General features: G+C 44.6%; 1 protein-coding gene across 5 annotated transcripts in view; it reads right to left on the minus strand.

The window, feature by feature from the left end:
• Positions 1–18,579, minus strand: part of l(2)k01209 (lethal (2) k01209) — an 80,149-nt gene that overhangs the window by 15,486 nt on the left and 46,084 nt on the right. For all 5 annotated transcript variants that reach the window (XM_045769616.2, XM_045769615.2, XM_045769613.2 and 2 more), the window contains 6 exons: positions 18,031–18,137; positions 16,532–16,702; positions 14,813–14,884; positions 12,825–12,986; positions 9,481–9,570; positions 440–649 (listed from right to left, as the gene is read on the minus strand). In XM_045769616.2, coding sequence (XP_045625572.1) covers positions 440–649; positions 9,481–9,570; positions 12,825–12,986; positions 14,813–14,884; positions 16,532–16,702; positions 18,031–18,137 — 812 coding nt within the window. The remainder of the gene's footprint in view (positions 1–439; positions 650–9,480; positions 9,571–12,824; positions 12,987–14,812; positions 14,885–16,531; positions 16,703–18,030; positions 18,138–18,579) is intronic.

Consider the following 18,579-nt stretch of genomic DNA (forward strand, 5'->3'; position numbering starts at 1 on the left):
TCTTGAGGTTATCTTGAGATGATTTCGGGGCTTTAGTGTCCCCGCGGCCCGGTCCTCGACCAGGCCTCCACCCCCAGGAAGCAGCCCGTGACAGCTGACTAACACCCAGGTACCTATTTTACTGCTAGGTAACAGGGGCATAGGGTGAAAGAAACTCTGCCCATTGTTTCTCGCCGGCGCCTAGGATCGAACCCAGGACCACAGGATCACGAGTCCAGCGTGCTGTCCGCTCAGTCGACCAGCTCCCTTCTCATCGTTTTGGTCCATCCTGGACCATTATCAAGTCGATTGTGGTCCAGGACGGACCGAAAAGTCCTCGTCTCTTCACTTTCTAGTGTGTGGTTTGGTCAACATTTTTCAGCCACGTTACTGTGACTCCTCATCTGCATCAAATAAAATATTAAATAAAAACTATAGCAAACAACTACTTTTTCCTCACCGTGAATGGCAGCAGAGTCAGTGCATGTTCAATGACGAGCCGTATCAATCTCTTTGAATAGAATATAAACTCATCACGTGGAGTGTCCTTATTACGTATAAATGTGTGGAGCCCACGAATTTGTGGTGTGGAAGGCAGCAGGTGGAGGGAATTGGGTCTCGACATACCGAAGTTTGCATTCGCCAACTTTTCCCGTAGTTTGAAACCTCTCTGAAACGAAATAACAAATAAACGAAATAACAAATAACATAACATGAAATAATAATTAATAACATTATTAATGAAATAATAACAATATTTTATTTGTTATGAAACGAAATAAATAAAATATTAGTAAATTATAAAATTTACAAAGTATAAAAGTATAAAGTGCTCTGCCCATCAATCCAAAATCTCCTTCTCGGCAATCAGAATACAGTACAGTGTACTGCTTTCCGCACTTTAGAGCATGGCAGAGCCAGATGTGACACAGTAGACAGCCTGATGTGAACTGTCGAAGTTCATGTTGTGATTGACAGCTAAAGCCTGAATCTTACAGGTTTTCCGACTCTGACACGTATTCACATCTTACATAGCTTCATCTGTACATTTTGCCACACTCTGGTGAAGGCATCTTTCTTCACTGCAGATTTTGGGGCATTTCTGTAGGCATGGAGGAGACGATGTATCTCATCCAGCAAGACCTCAATATCCTGACAATTTTGGGCAAAGCAGTCCTGGTGCTTTCTTGCAATGATACCCAATGACTTGGATGCAGCGGCATACACCAGCTGTTTGAAGGCAGCCCAGATGCACTATGTCAATGACAGATGCATCAGCATCTGTCATTTCCAGCCCCGATGCCAAATAAAAATAACTCCTGAATATTGTCTCTCAATCTCAGGACCCAACCACTTGGGCTGGATGGTAGAGCGACAGTCTCGCTTCATGCAGGTCGGCGTTCAATCCCCGACCATCCACAAGTGGTTGGGCACCATTCCTTTCCCACCATCCCATCCCAAATCCTTATCCTGACCCCTTCCAAGTGCTATATAGTCGTACAGGTAATGGCTTGGCGCTTTCCCCCTGATAATTACCTCTCAATCTGAGGACATTTAGCCACTTTGGTGCCTTGATGCACTGTGGAAACCTGGATCTTGAGGTTCATTTTTGAGACGAGCAGTCTGTGGTTTGTCCAGCAATCATCACGTATGATCTTGGGTAAAGACATCTTAGTGGTCGGGGGGGGGGGGGAGAGTTTGGTCAGGGGGGGGGGGAGGGGAGAGTTTGGTCAGGGGGGGGGGGAGGGGAGAGTTTGGTCAGGGGGGGGGAGGGGAGAGTTTGGTCGGGGGGGGGGGGGGGGGAAGGGGAGAGTTTGGTCGGGGGGGGGGGAGGGGAGTTTGGTCGGGGGGGGGGGGGGGAGAGTTTGGTTGGGGGAGGTGTGTGTGGTCAGGGGGGTCGGGGGTGTGTGTGGTCAGGGTGTGTAGTCCAGGGGGGGGGTGGTGGTCCGGGGGGGGGGGGGGGGGTGGTGGTCCGGGGGGGGGGGTGGTGGTCCGGGGGGGGGGGAAGGGGAGGTGGTGGTCCAGGGGGGGTGGTGGTCCGGGGGGGAAGGGGAGGTGGTGGTCCAGGGGGGGTGGTGGTCTGGGGGGGAAGGGGGGGTGGTGGTCTGGGGGGGGGAAGGGGGGGTGGTGGTCTGGGGGGGGAAGGGGGGGTGGTGGTCTGGGGGGGAAGGGGGGGTGGTGGTCCGGGGGGGGGAAGGGGGGGGTGGTGGTCCGGGGGGGGGGGAAGGGGGGGTGGTGGTCCGGGGGGGGGGAAGGGGGGTGGTGGTCCGGGGGGGGGGAAGGGGGGGTGGTCTGGGGGGGGGAAGGGGGTGGTGGTCCGGGGGGGGGGGAAGGGGGGTGGTGGTCCGGGGGGGGGGAAGGGGGGTGGTGGTCCGGGGGGGGGGAAGGGGGGTGGTGGTCTGGGGGGGGAAGGGGGGTGGTGGTCCGTGGGGGGGAAGGGGGGGTGGTGGTCCGGGGGGGGGGAAGGGGGGGTGGTGGTCCAGGGGGGGATGGTGGTCCGGGGGGAAGGGGGGGTTGTGGTCGGGAGGGGAGGGGCGTGTGGTCGGGAGGGGAGGGGCGTGTGGTCGGGAGGGGAGGGGCGTGTGGTCGGGAGGGGAGGGGCGTGTGGTCGGGAGGGGAGGGGCGTGTGGTCGGGAGGGGAGGGGCGTGTGATCGAAAGGGGGGGCGTGTAGTCGGGAGGGGGGCGTGTAGTCGGGGAGGGGGGCGTGTAGTCGGGGAGGGGGGCGTGTAGTCGGGGAGGGGGGCGTGTAGTCACGGGAGGGGGGGCGTATAGTCGGGGAGGGGGGCGTGTAGTCGGGGAGGGGGGCGTGTAGTCGGGGAGGGGGGGCGTATAGTCGGGGAGGGGGGGGCGTATAGTCGGGGAGGGGGGGGCGTATAGTCGGGGAGGGGGGCGTATAGTCGGGGAGGGGGGCGTATAGTCGGGAGGGAGGGGGCGTATAGTCGGGGAGGGGGGCGTGTAGTCGGGAGGGAGGGGGCGTGTAGTCGGGAGGGAGGGGGCGTGTAGTCGGGAGGGAGGGGGCGTGTAGTCGGGAGGGAGGGGGCGTGTAGTCGGGAGGGAGGGGGCGTGTAGTCGGGAGGGAGGGGGCGTGTAGTCGGGAGGGAGGGGGCGTGTAGTCGGGAGGGAGGGGGGCGTGTAGTCGGGAGGGAGGGGGGCGTGTAGTCGGGAGGGAGGGGGGCGTGTAGTCGGGAGGGAGGGGGGCGTGTAGTCGGGAGGGAGGGGGGCGTGTAGTCGGGAGGGAGGGGGGCGTGTAGTCGGGAGGGAGGGGGGCGTGTAGTCGGGAGGGAGGGGGGCGTGTAGTCGGGAGGGGGGCGTGTAGTCGGGAGGGAGAGGGGCGTGTAGTCGGGAGGGAGGGGGCGTGTAGTCGGGAGGGAGGGGGCGTGTAGTCGGGAGGGAGGGGGCGTGTAGTCGGGAGGGAAGGAGGGGGGGCGTGTAGTCGGGAGGGAAGGAGGGCGGGGCGTGTAGTCGGGAGGGAAGGAGGGGGGGCGTGTAGTCGGGAGGGAAGGAGGGCGGGGCGTGTAGTCGGGAGGGAAGGAGGGGGGGGGCGTGTAGTCGGGAGGGAAGGAGGGGGGCGTATAGTCGGGAGGGAAGGAGGGGGGGCGTATAGTCGGGAGGGAAGGAGGGGGGGCGTGTTGTCGGGAGGGAGGGAGGGGGGGCGTGTAGTCGGGAGGGAAGGAGGGCGGGGCGTGTAGTCGGGAGGGAAGGAGGGGGGGGCGTGTAGTCGGGAGGGAAGGAGGGGGGGGGCGTGTAGTCGGGAGGGAAGGAGGGGGGGGGGCGTATAGTCGGGAGGGAAGGAGGGGGGGGGGCGTGTAGTCGGGAGGGAAGGAGGGGGGGGCCTGTAGTCGGGAGGGAAGGGGGGGGGGCGTGTAGTCGGGAGGGAAGGAGGGGGGGCGTGTAGTCGGGAGGGAAGGAGGGGGGGCGTGTAGTCGGGAGGGAAGGAGGGGGGGCGTGTAGTCGGGAGGGAAGGAGGGGGGCGTGTAGTCGGGAGGGAAGGAGGGGGGGGGTGTAGTCAGAGGACAGGCATCCCCTACTCCAACCCGATCGTTACCTGTTCCATACAGGTCCAAACCCTGGCATCAACAAGCCTCACATTGTGCTACTAACCAACATACATACTAAGAATCCTGAACTACATTTGGGACTAATGTATATTCCTAACTCTATATCCACTTCCCCTTTATCTAAATTAATATCTAAAGACCTTTATCTAATATATATTCCAATAAGCTTCATTTGGGACTAATGTATATTCCTAACTCTCTATCCACTTCACCTTTATCTAAATTAATATCTAAAGACCTTTATCTAATATATATTCCAATAAGCTTCATTTGGGACTAACTCTATATTCACTTCACCTTTATCTAATAATTAAATTAATATCTAAAGACCTTTATCTAATATATATTGCAATAAGCTTCCCAATTGACATACCGATGCAAATAAATTACAACACGTCTCCAAGGGTCTACAATCCTCATTCCGTAATACTAGGCTAAGGTCTATAGGTTATTATCGTTCAAAGTTCATTAACGCGAAACAAATAGGATATAATTAAGTAATTAATAACAACAGCACGCAATGGAATACTTAACACACCCCAATAACAGACAATGCACTATACTGCAGTACTGTAGAGCACGCTTAAACGAATATAGCACCAAAACGCCTAATGTATTTGACGCTGCAAAATAACACGCCATACACCAAAACTGTATTACAACGCTGTCAAACACCAAAACCAAATTTAACGGCATGGTCTTGTTGGTTTAGGCACTCAATACACAAGAAAATAACACGCCATACACCCCGAAACTGCATTAGCGTATAGTTAGAACACCAACCAAACTGCACTAGCGCAAAATTCAAACACCAACCCTGCTAACACACACCCGTTCACAGCCTCGACGAGCAGCACACTGACTGACTAACGACTGCTACACCCCTCCTATATATCCCCCTTCATTATTCTCATATTTGTATATCCGTCATCACTTTCATTTACGTATGTGAAGGTTTAGACTTACTGTGTTTCATCTACGTTATCGTGACTGTATACCCGAATGTTGCAAACGTCAACACATTTCCCGTTGACGACAGCGATCAATATGGCTCTACCAGTTTGATTTTGGGTTTTAGAACATCAAATTTATTGACTTACCAACCAGCATTTACCTAAGGTCTCTCTCTCGTGGCCTCGACGGGGACAGGAACCAGGTGGCTTGTCAAAACTCCCTCCACTTTCCAGCATGAACTAAACTAAAATTCTCAAGTGTATACACACCAATTGAGGTACAGCGCATACATTTTTCGATATACTGTGTCATATTGTAGTACATATATTCTGCCCGAAACGCTGTGCGTACTAGTGGCTTTACAAGAATGTGAACACATCATGCTATGTACTCTCATAAACCCCATGTAACTTCTTGTATAAATAAAAATAAATAAATATTCGTGTATACTGTATTTACGCACATACCTTCGGGCTGGAATCAACACGGTAGACATGTTGTATTCCTGTACAGATAGCATGCGCCAGTACAGTCGCTGTAATCGATGGTTGTTCATCATGATACAAGATACATCATAATACACAACAAGGATCGCATCCTGAGATATCAGATAATTCTAACAGAATATTACGAACCTTATTGGTATAAATATTAGATAAGGTTGAAGAGTGAGTGAGTGAGTGTGTGAGTGTGTGAGTGTGTGAGAGAGTGTGAGTGTGAGTGTGTGTGTGTGTGTGTGTGTGTGTGTGTGTGTGTGTGTGTGTGTGTGTGTGTGTGTGTGTGTGTGTGTGTGTGTGTGTGTGTGTGTGTGTGTGTGTGTATACTCACCTAATTGTACTCACCTAATTGTGCTTGCGGGGGTTGAGCTCTGGCTCTTTGGTCCCGCCTCTCAACCGTCAATCAACTGGTGTACAGATTCCTGAGCCTATTGGGCTCTATCATATCTACATTTGAAACTGTGTATGGAGTCAGCCTCCACCACATCACTTCCTAATGCATTCCATTTACTAACTACTCTGACACTGAAAAAGTTCTTTCTAACGTCTCTGTGGCTCATTTGGGTACTCAGCTTCCACCTGTGTCCCCTTGTTCGCGTCCCACCAGTGTTGAATAGTTCATCCTTGTTTACCCGGTCGATTCCCCTGAGGATTTTGTAGGTTGTGATCATGTCCCCCCTTACTCTTCTGTCTTCCAGTGTCGTGAGGTGCATTTCCCGTAGCTTTTCCTCATAACTCATGCCTCTTAGTTCTGGGACTAGTCTAGTAGCATACCTTTGGACTTTTTCCAGCTTCGTCTTGTGCTTGACAAGGTACGGGCTCCATGCTGGGGCCGCATACTCCAGGATTGGTCTTACATATGTGGTGTACAAGATTCTGAATGATTCCTTACACAGGTTCCTGAACGCCGTTCTGATGTTAGCCAGCCTCGCATATGCCGCAGACGTTATTCTCTTTATGTGGGCTTCAGGAGACAGGTTTGGTGTGATATCAATGTGATGTGTGTGTGTGTGTGTTTATATATATATATATATTATATATATATATATATATTATATATATATATATATATTATATATATATATATATATATTATATATATATATATAATATATATATATATATTATATATATATATATATATATATATATATATATATATATCTCTGAGCAAATCCACAGGACCTGTGGCGAGGATTCAAACCTATGCTCTGGGTATTCCCAGATGCACGTTCTAAACAATTCATAGGTTCGAATCCTCATCACGGCTCCTGTGGATTTTCTCGATATTTATATAGCATTTTACTGTGATTTCTCTGTGTATCTTATCTTTTGCAGCATGCCAGGGTCACATTCAGACCCCGACAACGATTTTTAGCACTGCCTGCAGCTACACCAATGAAATTACAGTACAGATTTTCCTCAATACAGATTTTTCCTTATAAAAATATACACCATTATTCATTAATCTTGTGAAAATTCACAAATTCCTTGCTATTCAAACTAAGGCCATAATCCCATAAAACACTTAAATTCTGCTCCTCCCCTTCTATAGAAAACTGAAGGCCAATGCAAAGATTCTAAAGGGAGAACTATTATATTGTGTGAATGCCTTTTAATATTATAGACATTAGTGACAAGTGCTCTTATTTTGCAATCGGTAATATTGCAGGATTGAGAGAGATACAGAGAAGAGGAGGGTAGATGGGGAGAGAGGGAGGGAGAGGTCAATGGTTATAGGGGAGAGGGGGAAGGGGTGAAAAAGATACCATACATGAAAATCATTTTGAGGCAATGGAGTATCTTGAGGTTATCTTGAGATGATTTAGGGGCTTTTAGTGTCCCCGCGGCCCGGTCCTTGACCAGGCCTCCACCCCCAGGAAGCAGCCCGTGACAGCTGATTAACACCCAGGTACCAATTATACTGCTAGGTAACAGGGGCATAGGGTGAAAGAAACTCTGCCCATTGTTTCTCGCCGGCGCCTGGGATCGAACTCGGGACCACAGGATCACAAGTCCAGCGTGCTGTCCGCTTGGCCAACCGGCTCCCTATAACTCAAACTCACGTTCTGGTGAAGCCCAGAGAGAGGAAGAGAGACAGAGAAAGTGATATTATATGTTTGGTACCACCTCTGGTGCAATTGTGGGGATCCATAGCCTTGGAGAAGAGAATAAAAGGTACTGTATTCAGAGAAGTCCTTGTAATTTCTCCTCGAACATTTGAGTATTTCCTTCTCCTACCACCTATACATTTTTATTTTATGCAATATGATTTATTTAATTTATTTTATTACATTAAGTTACAGTTTTCAAAACACATATACTGTACAGCAATCACTTCGAAACCCTCATCCAGCTCTGCAGAGATAGAGTTCATCCCCAGGATACAGCAGGCAGGTACACCCGGTATTCAGTGAAGATAGGGGAGGCGAGACACAAGAGCTACATAAATACTGTACTTAGGCGCCCGATGATCCAGGTAGGTTTCCAAGGCAGAATTTGGGACAGCCAATGTAAAGTTCCCAGCATGGGGAGCATTCACAACAAAGAAGCATCCTTTATCCTTTCCAGAAATTGCCTCCAGTATTGTTGATGCACGTTCTCCAACACACACACACACACCTACCCCATCTACAATTGCTACTCTAGATCATATGGGTCCTACCCCTTACGAGTCAACCGGACATCTAAATTAGCAGGAATTTGTATTGGGAAATTTTAAAAATTAACATTCATAATTGTTTGTACCACAACCAACATAATTTTTTTCCACCCACAATAAACATAAATTTACATGGTCAGGGAAGGCTCTTCATGTACAATACATACAGTACTAAAATATGCCATGGTCAAAAACAGAGATTTCAACTTACCTTGTTGACATTTGTCAACTTGCTTCACGAAAGTCATCAATATTGATCATTTACCTAACTTAATACAACGTTAAAATTACTGTACTTGAGCTTTGTGTTCCCTTGTATCACAGTCAGTAAGCAGTGTAAGTAACTAGTCGCTCCGCCTGTCCTGGGGCGCCTGACAGCTGGGTGGACAGCGCTTCGGATTCGTAGTCCTGAGGTTCCGGGTTCGATCCCCGGTAAAGGCGAAGACAAATGGGCAAAATGTTTCTTTCACCCTGATGCCCATGTTACCTAGCAGTAAATAGGTACCTGGGAGTTAGACAGCTGATACGGGCTGCTTCCTGGGGATGTGTAACAAAAAAGGAGGCCTGGTCGAGGACTGGGCAGCTGGGACGCTAAGCCCCGAAATCATCTCAAGATAACCTCACTGATTTTTTTTTTGTTACACTACTGACTTCATCATAAAAAATATGATGGTTTAGGGAATTAAAATCACTACAACGCTGGTGCTTCATGGGCCTAATGATTATCAATTCCTGTAGGTTGCCTAATCATGATACTCACCATTTGCTAATCTCTATGATACAGATATACCAGTACTCAGAATTTAGGTTCCACGACCCACCTGAAAACATTTTTCGACCCACCAGTTGGGAACCACTGATCTAGAGTATAACCCAGCATTAGACTACCTGCTAATGATCTCAGAATATGATATGACTGGCTACATGGTAACCTGAGAGTGGATTATATTGTTAACTAACATTACAAAAGGTTTATAGTTACTGTATTTAATTTGAATTCCTGTGAACATTAATGACCTTCTGTATATTATAAACATAATACTACATTGTCAAGACTTGGTAACCTGAATCACATGGGGTGCACCCCAACTTGAGTTAGCTGAACTTCCTACCAGAAGTGTCAAAAATTTGCATACTGTATTTAAAAACATTTTGGACCACAAACTAGTTACACCCTCTTTTTACTAAAAAAACGATGAATGCGAATTCATTTCGGTTATTGGAATTCGGGTTACCGAGCTCCTTTAGCCCTTAAACAGCTCAGCTCATTAAAAGTCCTATGAGGGAAAGATATCCAGGCCATATTTCCATAGACCGTAATGTACTCACCTGTTGTAGCTGTGTCATAACATTCTGAGCAATAAGGTTGATGGCAACTTCGTTTTCTCCACCTCTTGGAACTATAATGTCTGCATGAACCTAAAATATAAATATTTTATGAACAACCATTAAACAACATTTTTATACAATATGTATGCTTTACAGACTTAAATTTGTATCAAAAAGTTCAATAACTGAGTACGAAAAACCATGAAAATCTTTTAACTCATTAATATGAAGTTTACAGGTGATGTACAGGCTGAATCCTCTATTAGCTAGTTTTTATTACTACAAAGTGCAATAATTTATGTGAAAATATCTAAAAACCGATTTCTACTTTTTTTTGTTAAATTTCTGTACAATTATCACAAGAATGCCTATGGTCAACAGGCAAGCTTTATGAACAACTACAATTAATTTCAGAAATGTGGATTTACTGTGGAAAAAAGTATTAACAATACATTCACATTCATCTCCACTCTTAATCAATCCACCTATTTCTGATACCTCATTCACTCTTGAAATCTTCCCGGAGTGGCTTAAGAGCATTTGGACAACCTTATCAACACATACTTCTCTAACCAGCTCATCCACATCTATATGAAAATAATATAATGAAACATTAACGCTGAAAGTGGCAATTAACATGACAGGTATAAACAGCTAGGAGGCAGCGCATAAAGAGCCAGATCTCACTCCCCTGTAGTCACTGATAGATAAGCACTACTAGGTATATTCCCTTTCATGACTGCATGATCCCTTTCCTGTGTAATCAGTATTGTACATCTCTCCAAAAATTTACACTTCCACAGACTCTACTTCTAGTAACATTGTTGTCAACACACTACTCTCAATGGGATACTTTCCACTTTAATCCTCTACTGACTACACGGACAAGCACTCTTTCTGTTGGGGGTGGTTACATGTATTGATTCTGGGCCAGGGTTAATCATTCTTTTATGTTTCCACTTATGACACCTGCACATCTTTTATCAATCATGGTGGCTTAGTTTGCTTTTATTTAAACATATTATGAGCTATGAGGTTGTCTAAAAAGGTACTGTAACAACATTGGGTCAAGAATGATCTCACTACACACTACACAGAAATCACAATAGCATGCATCAAATGAACAAATCCACGAGGGCCGTGACGAGGATTCGAACCTACGTCCGAAATACCCCAGACACTGCCTTAATCGACTGAGCTACGACATGGTAAAAGAATTGCAACCGGGAAATCGTTGGTAAATCAAGATGATTTCCCGGTTGCAATTCTTTTACCATGTCGTAGCTTAGTTGATTAAGGCAGCATCTGGGATCCTCTCTGACGTAGGTTCGAATCCTCATCACGGCCCTTGTGGATTTGTTCATGATCTCACAAGGTTTCAAAGCTCAAAAACTGATTAATAAATACAGACTAAGCAGCCACGAGTGACGTAAGACTTTACATGTCTCGGAAGTAGACAAATACTCAACGAATCCTTGGCCAGGTTTTTGTTCTGGCATGTAATATGACAACATACCTCCTGTTATTGTAAACACGTGTTCTTCCCTAGTCTGGCTAACCTCATGGAGCACCACAAATCACTGGCTGGAAGTTGGGTGTCTTCCTTGTTAGCTGGTTGGCAAGCAAGTTGTATTTCAAGCTACCTAGTCGTCTACTGTATGTCCTTGACTCGCAATCGAAGGACCTGGGGCCAATTTCTCATACTGGACAGAAACAGTTAAGAACATTTCCTTTCACATGATACCTCTATTCACCTATCAATAGTAAATACGTACTCACCGTGGACCTCTGATGTTCATACAGTGTTCTCTGATTGTGCCCATGGCACCTCTGCTCTTCACTGGTTCTATTCTGCATTTTCTTCCATGTCGTTCACTCCAGTACATTGTTATTTTACTGAGCAGATTTGGGACCTGTCTCTCCAGTACAGTATTTTCCATATGTATATTATTTGGTATCTCTCGTCTCCTTTCTAGTGAGTACATTTGCAGAGCTTTAAGACAATCCCTAAACCACCTAAATTATTGGGATTGTCTCAAAGCTCTCCAAATGTACTCACTAGAAATGAGACGAGAGAGATACCAAATAATATACACATGGAAAATACTGGAGGGACAGGTCCCAAATCTGCACAGTAAAATAACAACGTACTGGAGTGAACGACATGGAAGAAAATGCAGAATAGAACCAGTGAAGAGCAGAGGTGCCATGGGCACAATCAGAGAACACTGTATGAACATCAGAGGCCCACGGTTATTCAACATCCTACCAGCGAGCATCAGAAATATTGCCGGAAGAACCGTGGACATCTTCAAGAGGAAACTGGATAGTTTTCTTCAAGGAGTGCCGGACCAACCAGGCTGTGATGGATATGTGGGCCGGAGGGCTGCTCCAAGTAACAGCCTGGTGGACCAAACTCTCACAAGTCAAGTCTGGCCTCGGGCCAGGCTTGGGGAGTAGAAGAACTCCCAGAACCCCATCAAGTAGGTATCAAGCAGGTAAGCAGGTACTTGGAAGCTAGGCACCTATTGTGGGGTTGCATCCTGGGGAAGGTTGGTAGTTGACTTAGGGGTACCTAGATTAGTCTAAGTTCAGGCTTCCAGTCCCTGACAACTGGAAAGTCTGGTGGGAGGGCAGCCCACCTGCTCAAAAGATACACATCTTCAACAAAACCATTATGCAATGCTTTCCTCAGGACGTCACATTAGCTCAAGACAGCTAGTGGCCATCCAACTGCCCACATGCCAATCCAACCATCTGTCAGCTGCTCGGCAGCTTTAGAAACTCAAACACAATCAATTTCCCCTGCCCTGGTAAGTTATTAAGAACATGTCTATATGTTCCCATAGATGACACAGCTCACCATCCATCCATTCCTCCACCCCAAATCTGCAAGACCTTTAACGAATAGTAATCAAGCACTCGGAAGAACAAATTTTTTCCAGTTGGTAGTTTACCCAGATTATGAGTAAAATATGGAATAAAAGTCTTCTCTTTTGCTATCTTCATTTTCTCTCTTCATATAGAACTTGAAATAATAGAAAAGTTATTCCTGTCTTCTTTAGCAGATGCAGTACTTTATTTTCCAGTATATAAGACACACCTAATTTACAAGGATATTTTGAGGAAACTAATTAAGCATGTTTCCTCATACACTCATTCAAAGATATGTTCATGTGGTTTTGTGGGGGGAAAATATGTAAATATAATATATATTCAGTTGGTTATGAGACCAAAAGCAAGTCCTATCTGCTAGCAAATACTGTAACTGTCCTGGACCAATATATCTTGGGTTAATAGTGTTCACAAGCACTCCCAAGCATCCTCTCCAAGTGTAAGCTTACCATAGACGGAGCGATATAGTAATCAAATGCTGGTTTGACGAATTTGAAGTACTGTTTAAGAACACCATCCAGTTCTCTCGCTCTTTCACCAATGTCTCTCTGTAGCCGTCTCACTAATCTCTCATCCGAGTCAGTGTCTACAAATACTTTCATATCTAATAACTAGAAAAGAAAAGAAAAATTAATTATCAAGTAATTTAATTATAAAAGCTGTATATTTATCTGAATTTACCCAAGGGCCACCATCTCTGGTGGCCTCATCAAAGGAAAATAAAAGATTTATTTAATTTTGATCAAGGATTTGAACTGAAACCTATAAAATATGAGGCCTACCAACCAGGCCAAAATGCATACAATACGGAAGGCTCTCAAAATGCAGCTAGCTCCCAATGAATCCAAGATTATACATCTTCCCTAAAATCCCACTACGTTATTTGGCTGTAATCCACCACTTCATCCATGTCATCTAAACTGTTATTCACACCCACGTAAATAGACTGCATTTTATACAATGTGGATGCAGGGATGCATTACCACCAAATAACATTGTGAGGCTTGAGGGAAAGTTTAAAATCTCAAGAGGTGATGTTCACCAATGAATAATGAACAAGTCAGTCAGTAGCTCGGTGGTCTATGCCCTGAGCTTACAACTGAGACTCCTAGACCAGACCACACACTAGAAAGTGAAGGGACGACGACGTTTCAGTCCGTCCTGGACCATTCTCAAGTCGATTGCCAGGACGGACCAAAACGGGTAATTCTCTGGGTAAACTACTCAAGAGAATGGTACAGGATGGACCGAAACATCATCATCCCTTCACTTTCTAGTGTAAGGTATGGTCAACATACTTCAGCCACGTTATTGTGACTCATTGTCTGCATATGACTACTAGGTTCAATCCCCGTGCAGGAAAGAAATGCCTGGGAAAGTTTCCTATCACCTGATACCTCTGTTCACCTAGCAGTTGGTTAGGCGATTGTTGTGGGTGGCATTCTAGAGAATGGCCAGTAGCTATTGCCTAGGGAAGGGGGGGGGGGGAATCTCAATAAGCCTAAGCACAGACTTCCAGTCAAGGTGAATTATGTAGCCTCGCTTATCACCGATGTTGTAAATGACAAAGCTGCAATGGTAAACTATCTTCATTTAATATTGATTTTCATCTATTCTAGAATTATTTCATCGAGTCGAGTAACCATAAATACACGTGACTTAGCGCTTTCGCCTGATAATTAAGTTACGTATTTCTGTTTGACTTTTTTGGCATGGCACTGGAGTCTTCCAATGCTTACAATGCCGAGCTTGCCAACTATTGTCGTGGATTCCGTCAAAGCAGGACCATTCTCCAATAGCTCGTCCAGGACTATGAAATGGAACCTGGGTTCAATTTCCAGGCATGACAGAAATGGTTGGGCTCATATCCTGTTACCTGATGCCTCTGATCACGTAGCAGTAAAATATGCATCCGAGTGTTATGCAATTATTGTGATTTGTATCCTGGGAAAGGTCAGTATCTGGCCTAGGGGGGAAAGGACCTTACAGTCTACAACTGGAATAATAACTTATTTCTGTACTGTACAGATTACAATACTGTCTATGCTCAATTATCCAAATTATGTGGGACCTGCCTCCTTTTCAAGTTGAAACTGAAGTTAGCCAAATGTTTTATCGGGAATATTCAAAGACGAAAAAATTCAAATTTACTCAGGTTTTCATTCAGTAGAAATCTTGGTAATCCAAATTCCTATACTGGTTAAAAGTTAAAAAAAACGTGAATGTGAATTAATTCAGATTGCTAGGAAAACTGAGTTACCGGAATCTGAATTACTGAACTCTTGCAGTAATTACAGAAAACATTACACTGGTTATCTAAATTAAATCATTTCATCCATAATTTAAACTTCATGACAGAAAGATCAAGCAATCAGAGAAATTACTTCTATTCCAATATTTTCACAAATTATTATAATGAACAAACTGGCAGACATACCTTTAAAACATCAGGTGAGTAGAAAGCTATAATCCCCTCGAATATAATGACATTGGCACCATACATAGTTTTCTGTATAAAAAAAAATATATATACTGACGAGAAATTCAATGAAATGAAATTAAACAAAATTAGTTACATGCATTTAATTTTAATTCGCTTAAAAAAAAAAAAAGATGAAAATAATAGGCGAAGTCATTGCATCACACTTCAAGAGTGACAAAGTCCATGCCGGGCTCTGGACAGGGAGTCACACCAAGCGCTGGACAGGTGTCACGCCGGGCTCTGAATGGGGTTCATGCCGGGCTCTGAACGGGGTTCACGCTGGGCTCTGAACAGGGGCCCACGCCAGACTCGGAACAGGTGGCCACACCAGACTGAATAGGAGGCATGCCAGGCTCTGGACGGAAGGCCACACCAGGCTCTTGATGGTGGGGGAGGGGGGGGGGGGGGAGCAGACTCAAGGCTCTGGACGGATGGGGGGAGGGAGCGGCCTCCCAAGGCTCTGGACAGAGGCCAACACTTCCTAAATCTTAAATGTATACTGCAATTAACAAGTCCTCAAATATCTGTATACAAATCCTCACCACTATCATCATCCATTCATTCCATATTAGTAAACAATGCTGCAAGGATATGATAAAATCATACACAAGTTGGTACAACAAAGCCTATTTTCTGATTATAAACACCACTTATATCATTAGGTTAGGCATAGATAGGGATGGATGGGTTGGGTTGGGTTAGGTTAGAGTAAGAACTAAGGTTAGGTAGTTTTTAATATCAGTTGGTGAACTGTCTTGTGCACAATTTGATTTTAACATGCCGAGTTCAACCACTTGGGCTGGACAGTAGAGCCACAGTCTCGTTTTATGCAGGTCAGAGTTCAATCCCCAACCGTCCAAGTAGTTGGGCACGATTCCTTTCCTCCATCTCATCCCAAATCCTTATCCTGATCCCTTCCCAGTGCTATATAGTCATAATGACTTTGCACTTTCCCCTAATAGTTATCTACCTTTTATCATGCTGACTTTTTATTTATGGAGGAATAAGAAGGGGTACAGGACTCCCCAGGCATATGGTGTTATCTTGAGGATATCTTGAGATGATTTCGGGGCTTTAGTGTCCCCGCGGCCCGGTCCTCGACCAGGCCTCCACCCCCAGGAAGCAGCCCGTGACAGCTGACTAACTCCCAGGTACCTATTTTACTGCTAGGTAACAGGGGGCATAGGGTGAAAGAAACTCTGCCCATTGTTTCTCGCCGGCGCCTGGGATCGAACCCAGGACCACAGGATCACAAGCCCAGCGTGCTGTCCGCTCGGCCGACCGGCTCCTCAGTGTAGTATGTATGCCTCGGTGTAGGCAAGTGCACTTAAAAAAAATTCTGCCTTTTGTACTTTTAAGTCATTCACAATCACAGAGGGTGAAGTGCGCTTTCCATATCCATAAAATCCTTCTTGCCGAGAAAAACAAATTGAGCCGAAAGACCTAAACCGAGTCCACATCCCTGCTTGTGCCTGAGGTGTTCGAGGGAGCAGGTTCGATCCCATCATACGGCTCAAATATTTCCTCATAGCTATATCATGTTCTTATGTTTTCATTGTGCAATCCCTCTTTTTTTTTTTTTACTGTTATATTCCACATTAATTACAACATCCAAGTCAAATGGAAAGAAAGACAGTGGATATTATGATAAAATTAATAATAAAAATTACTCACAGTTTTGATTTCACGGGAATGTGTGACAAAGTTGTATATTGGGACCTCGACTTTTTTACCTTCCTTTAGTCTAACCAGCGTCTTTGCAACTAATTCAAAATCAAAGGCATCAGGATGATCAAAGTTGTATTCATTTCTTGCTGCTTCTTCATGTTGCTTCTCTGTTAACACCTTTGGCAATTAGAAAAGAATGTGATTAATGAACTGTCTTATGATAGAGAGAGAAAGAATAAGCCACGATAATGTGGCTGAAACAAATGGTTCAACCCATACAAATGAAATTAAATTGAAGTCATGATGAGTGACTTTGAATTGATGAGTGTTCAGGATGCGTCAGAACGTCATCACTTTCACTTCATTTCATGCGAAGGGGTTGGGCTTGATTTATTATGATAAATTTTCCTTTAAACAATAACTGTAGCAATACTGTCCAATGAATGCATTTACTGGAATTTACTTTACTAGCATTTATGGCATACAAGACATTTATTTCACAAGAATATTTTGTTGTCCTTTTACTTAGTATGTTTTGTCATGCATTTACTAAGAGTAATTTTCAAGTTGTTGTGTAAGGAAAAACATGTGATTTTGTACATGTAAAAATACATAATATATATATTTGATTTGTGGCAGACAAAAAAAGTATCCTATCTCCTGGCAAATATGGTACATTAGACAACATTATTTATAAATAGCCCAAAATCCAAACACGTAATCTAAATTTAAGCAGAAAATAAAATTGAAGAAGAGAATAGAGTTAACAAATCCACAAGGGCCGTGATGAGGATTCGAACCTGCGTCCAAGAGCATCCCAGACGCTGCCTTCGGACGCAGGTTCTAATCCTCGTCATGGCCCTTGTGGATTTGTTCATTTGATTTGTTCATTTAGAAATCACGTTATTGTGATTTCTGTGTGTAAGAGTATAGAGTTGTTCTCTAAATCAATTAAATATTGTAACTGTTCAGTAAACACTTGTTCAAGTGACATACAGAATAAGGTAAGAATAGAGACAGGAGAGATTATTTTATAAGAAGACCAATCTACCGGATGATTAAGAGTCCCTATACTTCACCTCACTCTCTTACATTACATCTGCCTGTAGCTTCCTCTCTTCTTTCACACAGCTTTATAATGGGCCAGAAATGACAGAAACATCGTTGTTTCTTCACTTTCTGACGTGTGGTTTGATCATCATACCTTCGGCCATGTTATTGTGACCCGTCGTCTGCTCACCTAACCGTAGTTACAAGATGAAATCCCCACTTGTGATATCCCATCTTCCCTAAAATCTTTACCATGTGTCATTTTGTAAATATGAAAGAATAAATGAACATTAGAATCTCATGTCGCCTTTTGTGGACTACTTGAAATTACAAAAACTTGAATATGGTAAAACCCCCTTACCCTCAAAAAAATTCACTACTGAAACAAATATTCCTGAAATGCACTTTTAATATATTTAGTACCTTCAAGATTGGGAAAAAATCCCATTACCTACCTTATAAAACGAGTCGAGAGAAAGAAGGGTAACCCAAGGCACGTCCAACTCTTCAATAATTTTCCTGGCGACTGTGGTCTTCCCCGAGGCACTCCCACCGCACACACCTCAAAGAAAGAGCGTCAGATAATATGCACCGAAATCACAACATAGTGCTATTTATCTACATTATTAGAAGATCTTACAAAAAAAAAAAAAAATCACGAGTACAAGCTGGTGTGACGAGCACAGGCTAGCAGTCAAATTTTGTATCTACTGTACCTAGCTATTGCATTAGTAATACCTTTTATTTACACTCTCATTTGACTGGTTTACTGTTTACATCCTCAATATGAAGTGATCTCTGGCAAATCAGCTATGACTCATAAATACAAGTTGGTGTGCTGATTTTCCTTATTTTACTGTTTAATTTGACCGTGATTGAATATGCAATTTGCCTATTGTTATAAGGAAGAGGAAGTGCATAAACTGTATTTATTATTGCATATTATATGACATGTTTGTATTGCAAGATGTATCATAATGGAATTATTTGTTCAATAAAGCCAC

Source organism: Procambarus clarkii, chromosome 84 (assembly GCF_040958095.1).
Source record: "Procambarus clarkii isolate CNS0578487 chromosome 84, FALCON_Pclarkii_2.0, whole genome shotgun sequence".
Taxonomy (NCBI): domain Eukaryota; kingdom Metazoa; phylum Arthropoda; class Malacostraca; order Decapoda; family Cambaridae; genus Procambarus; species Procambarus clarkii.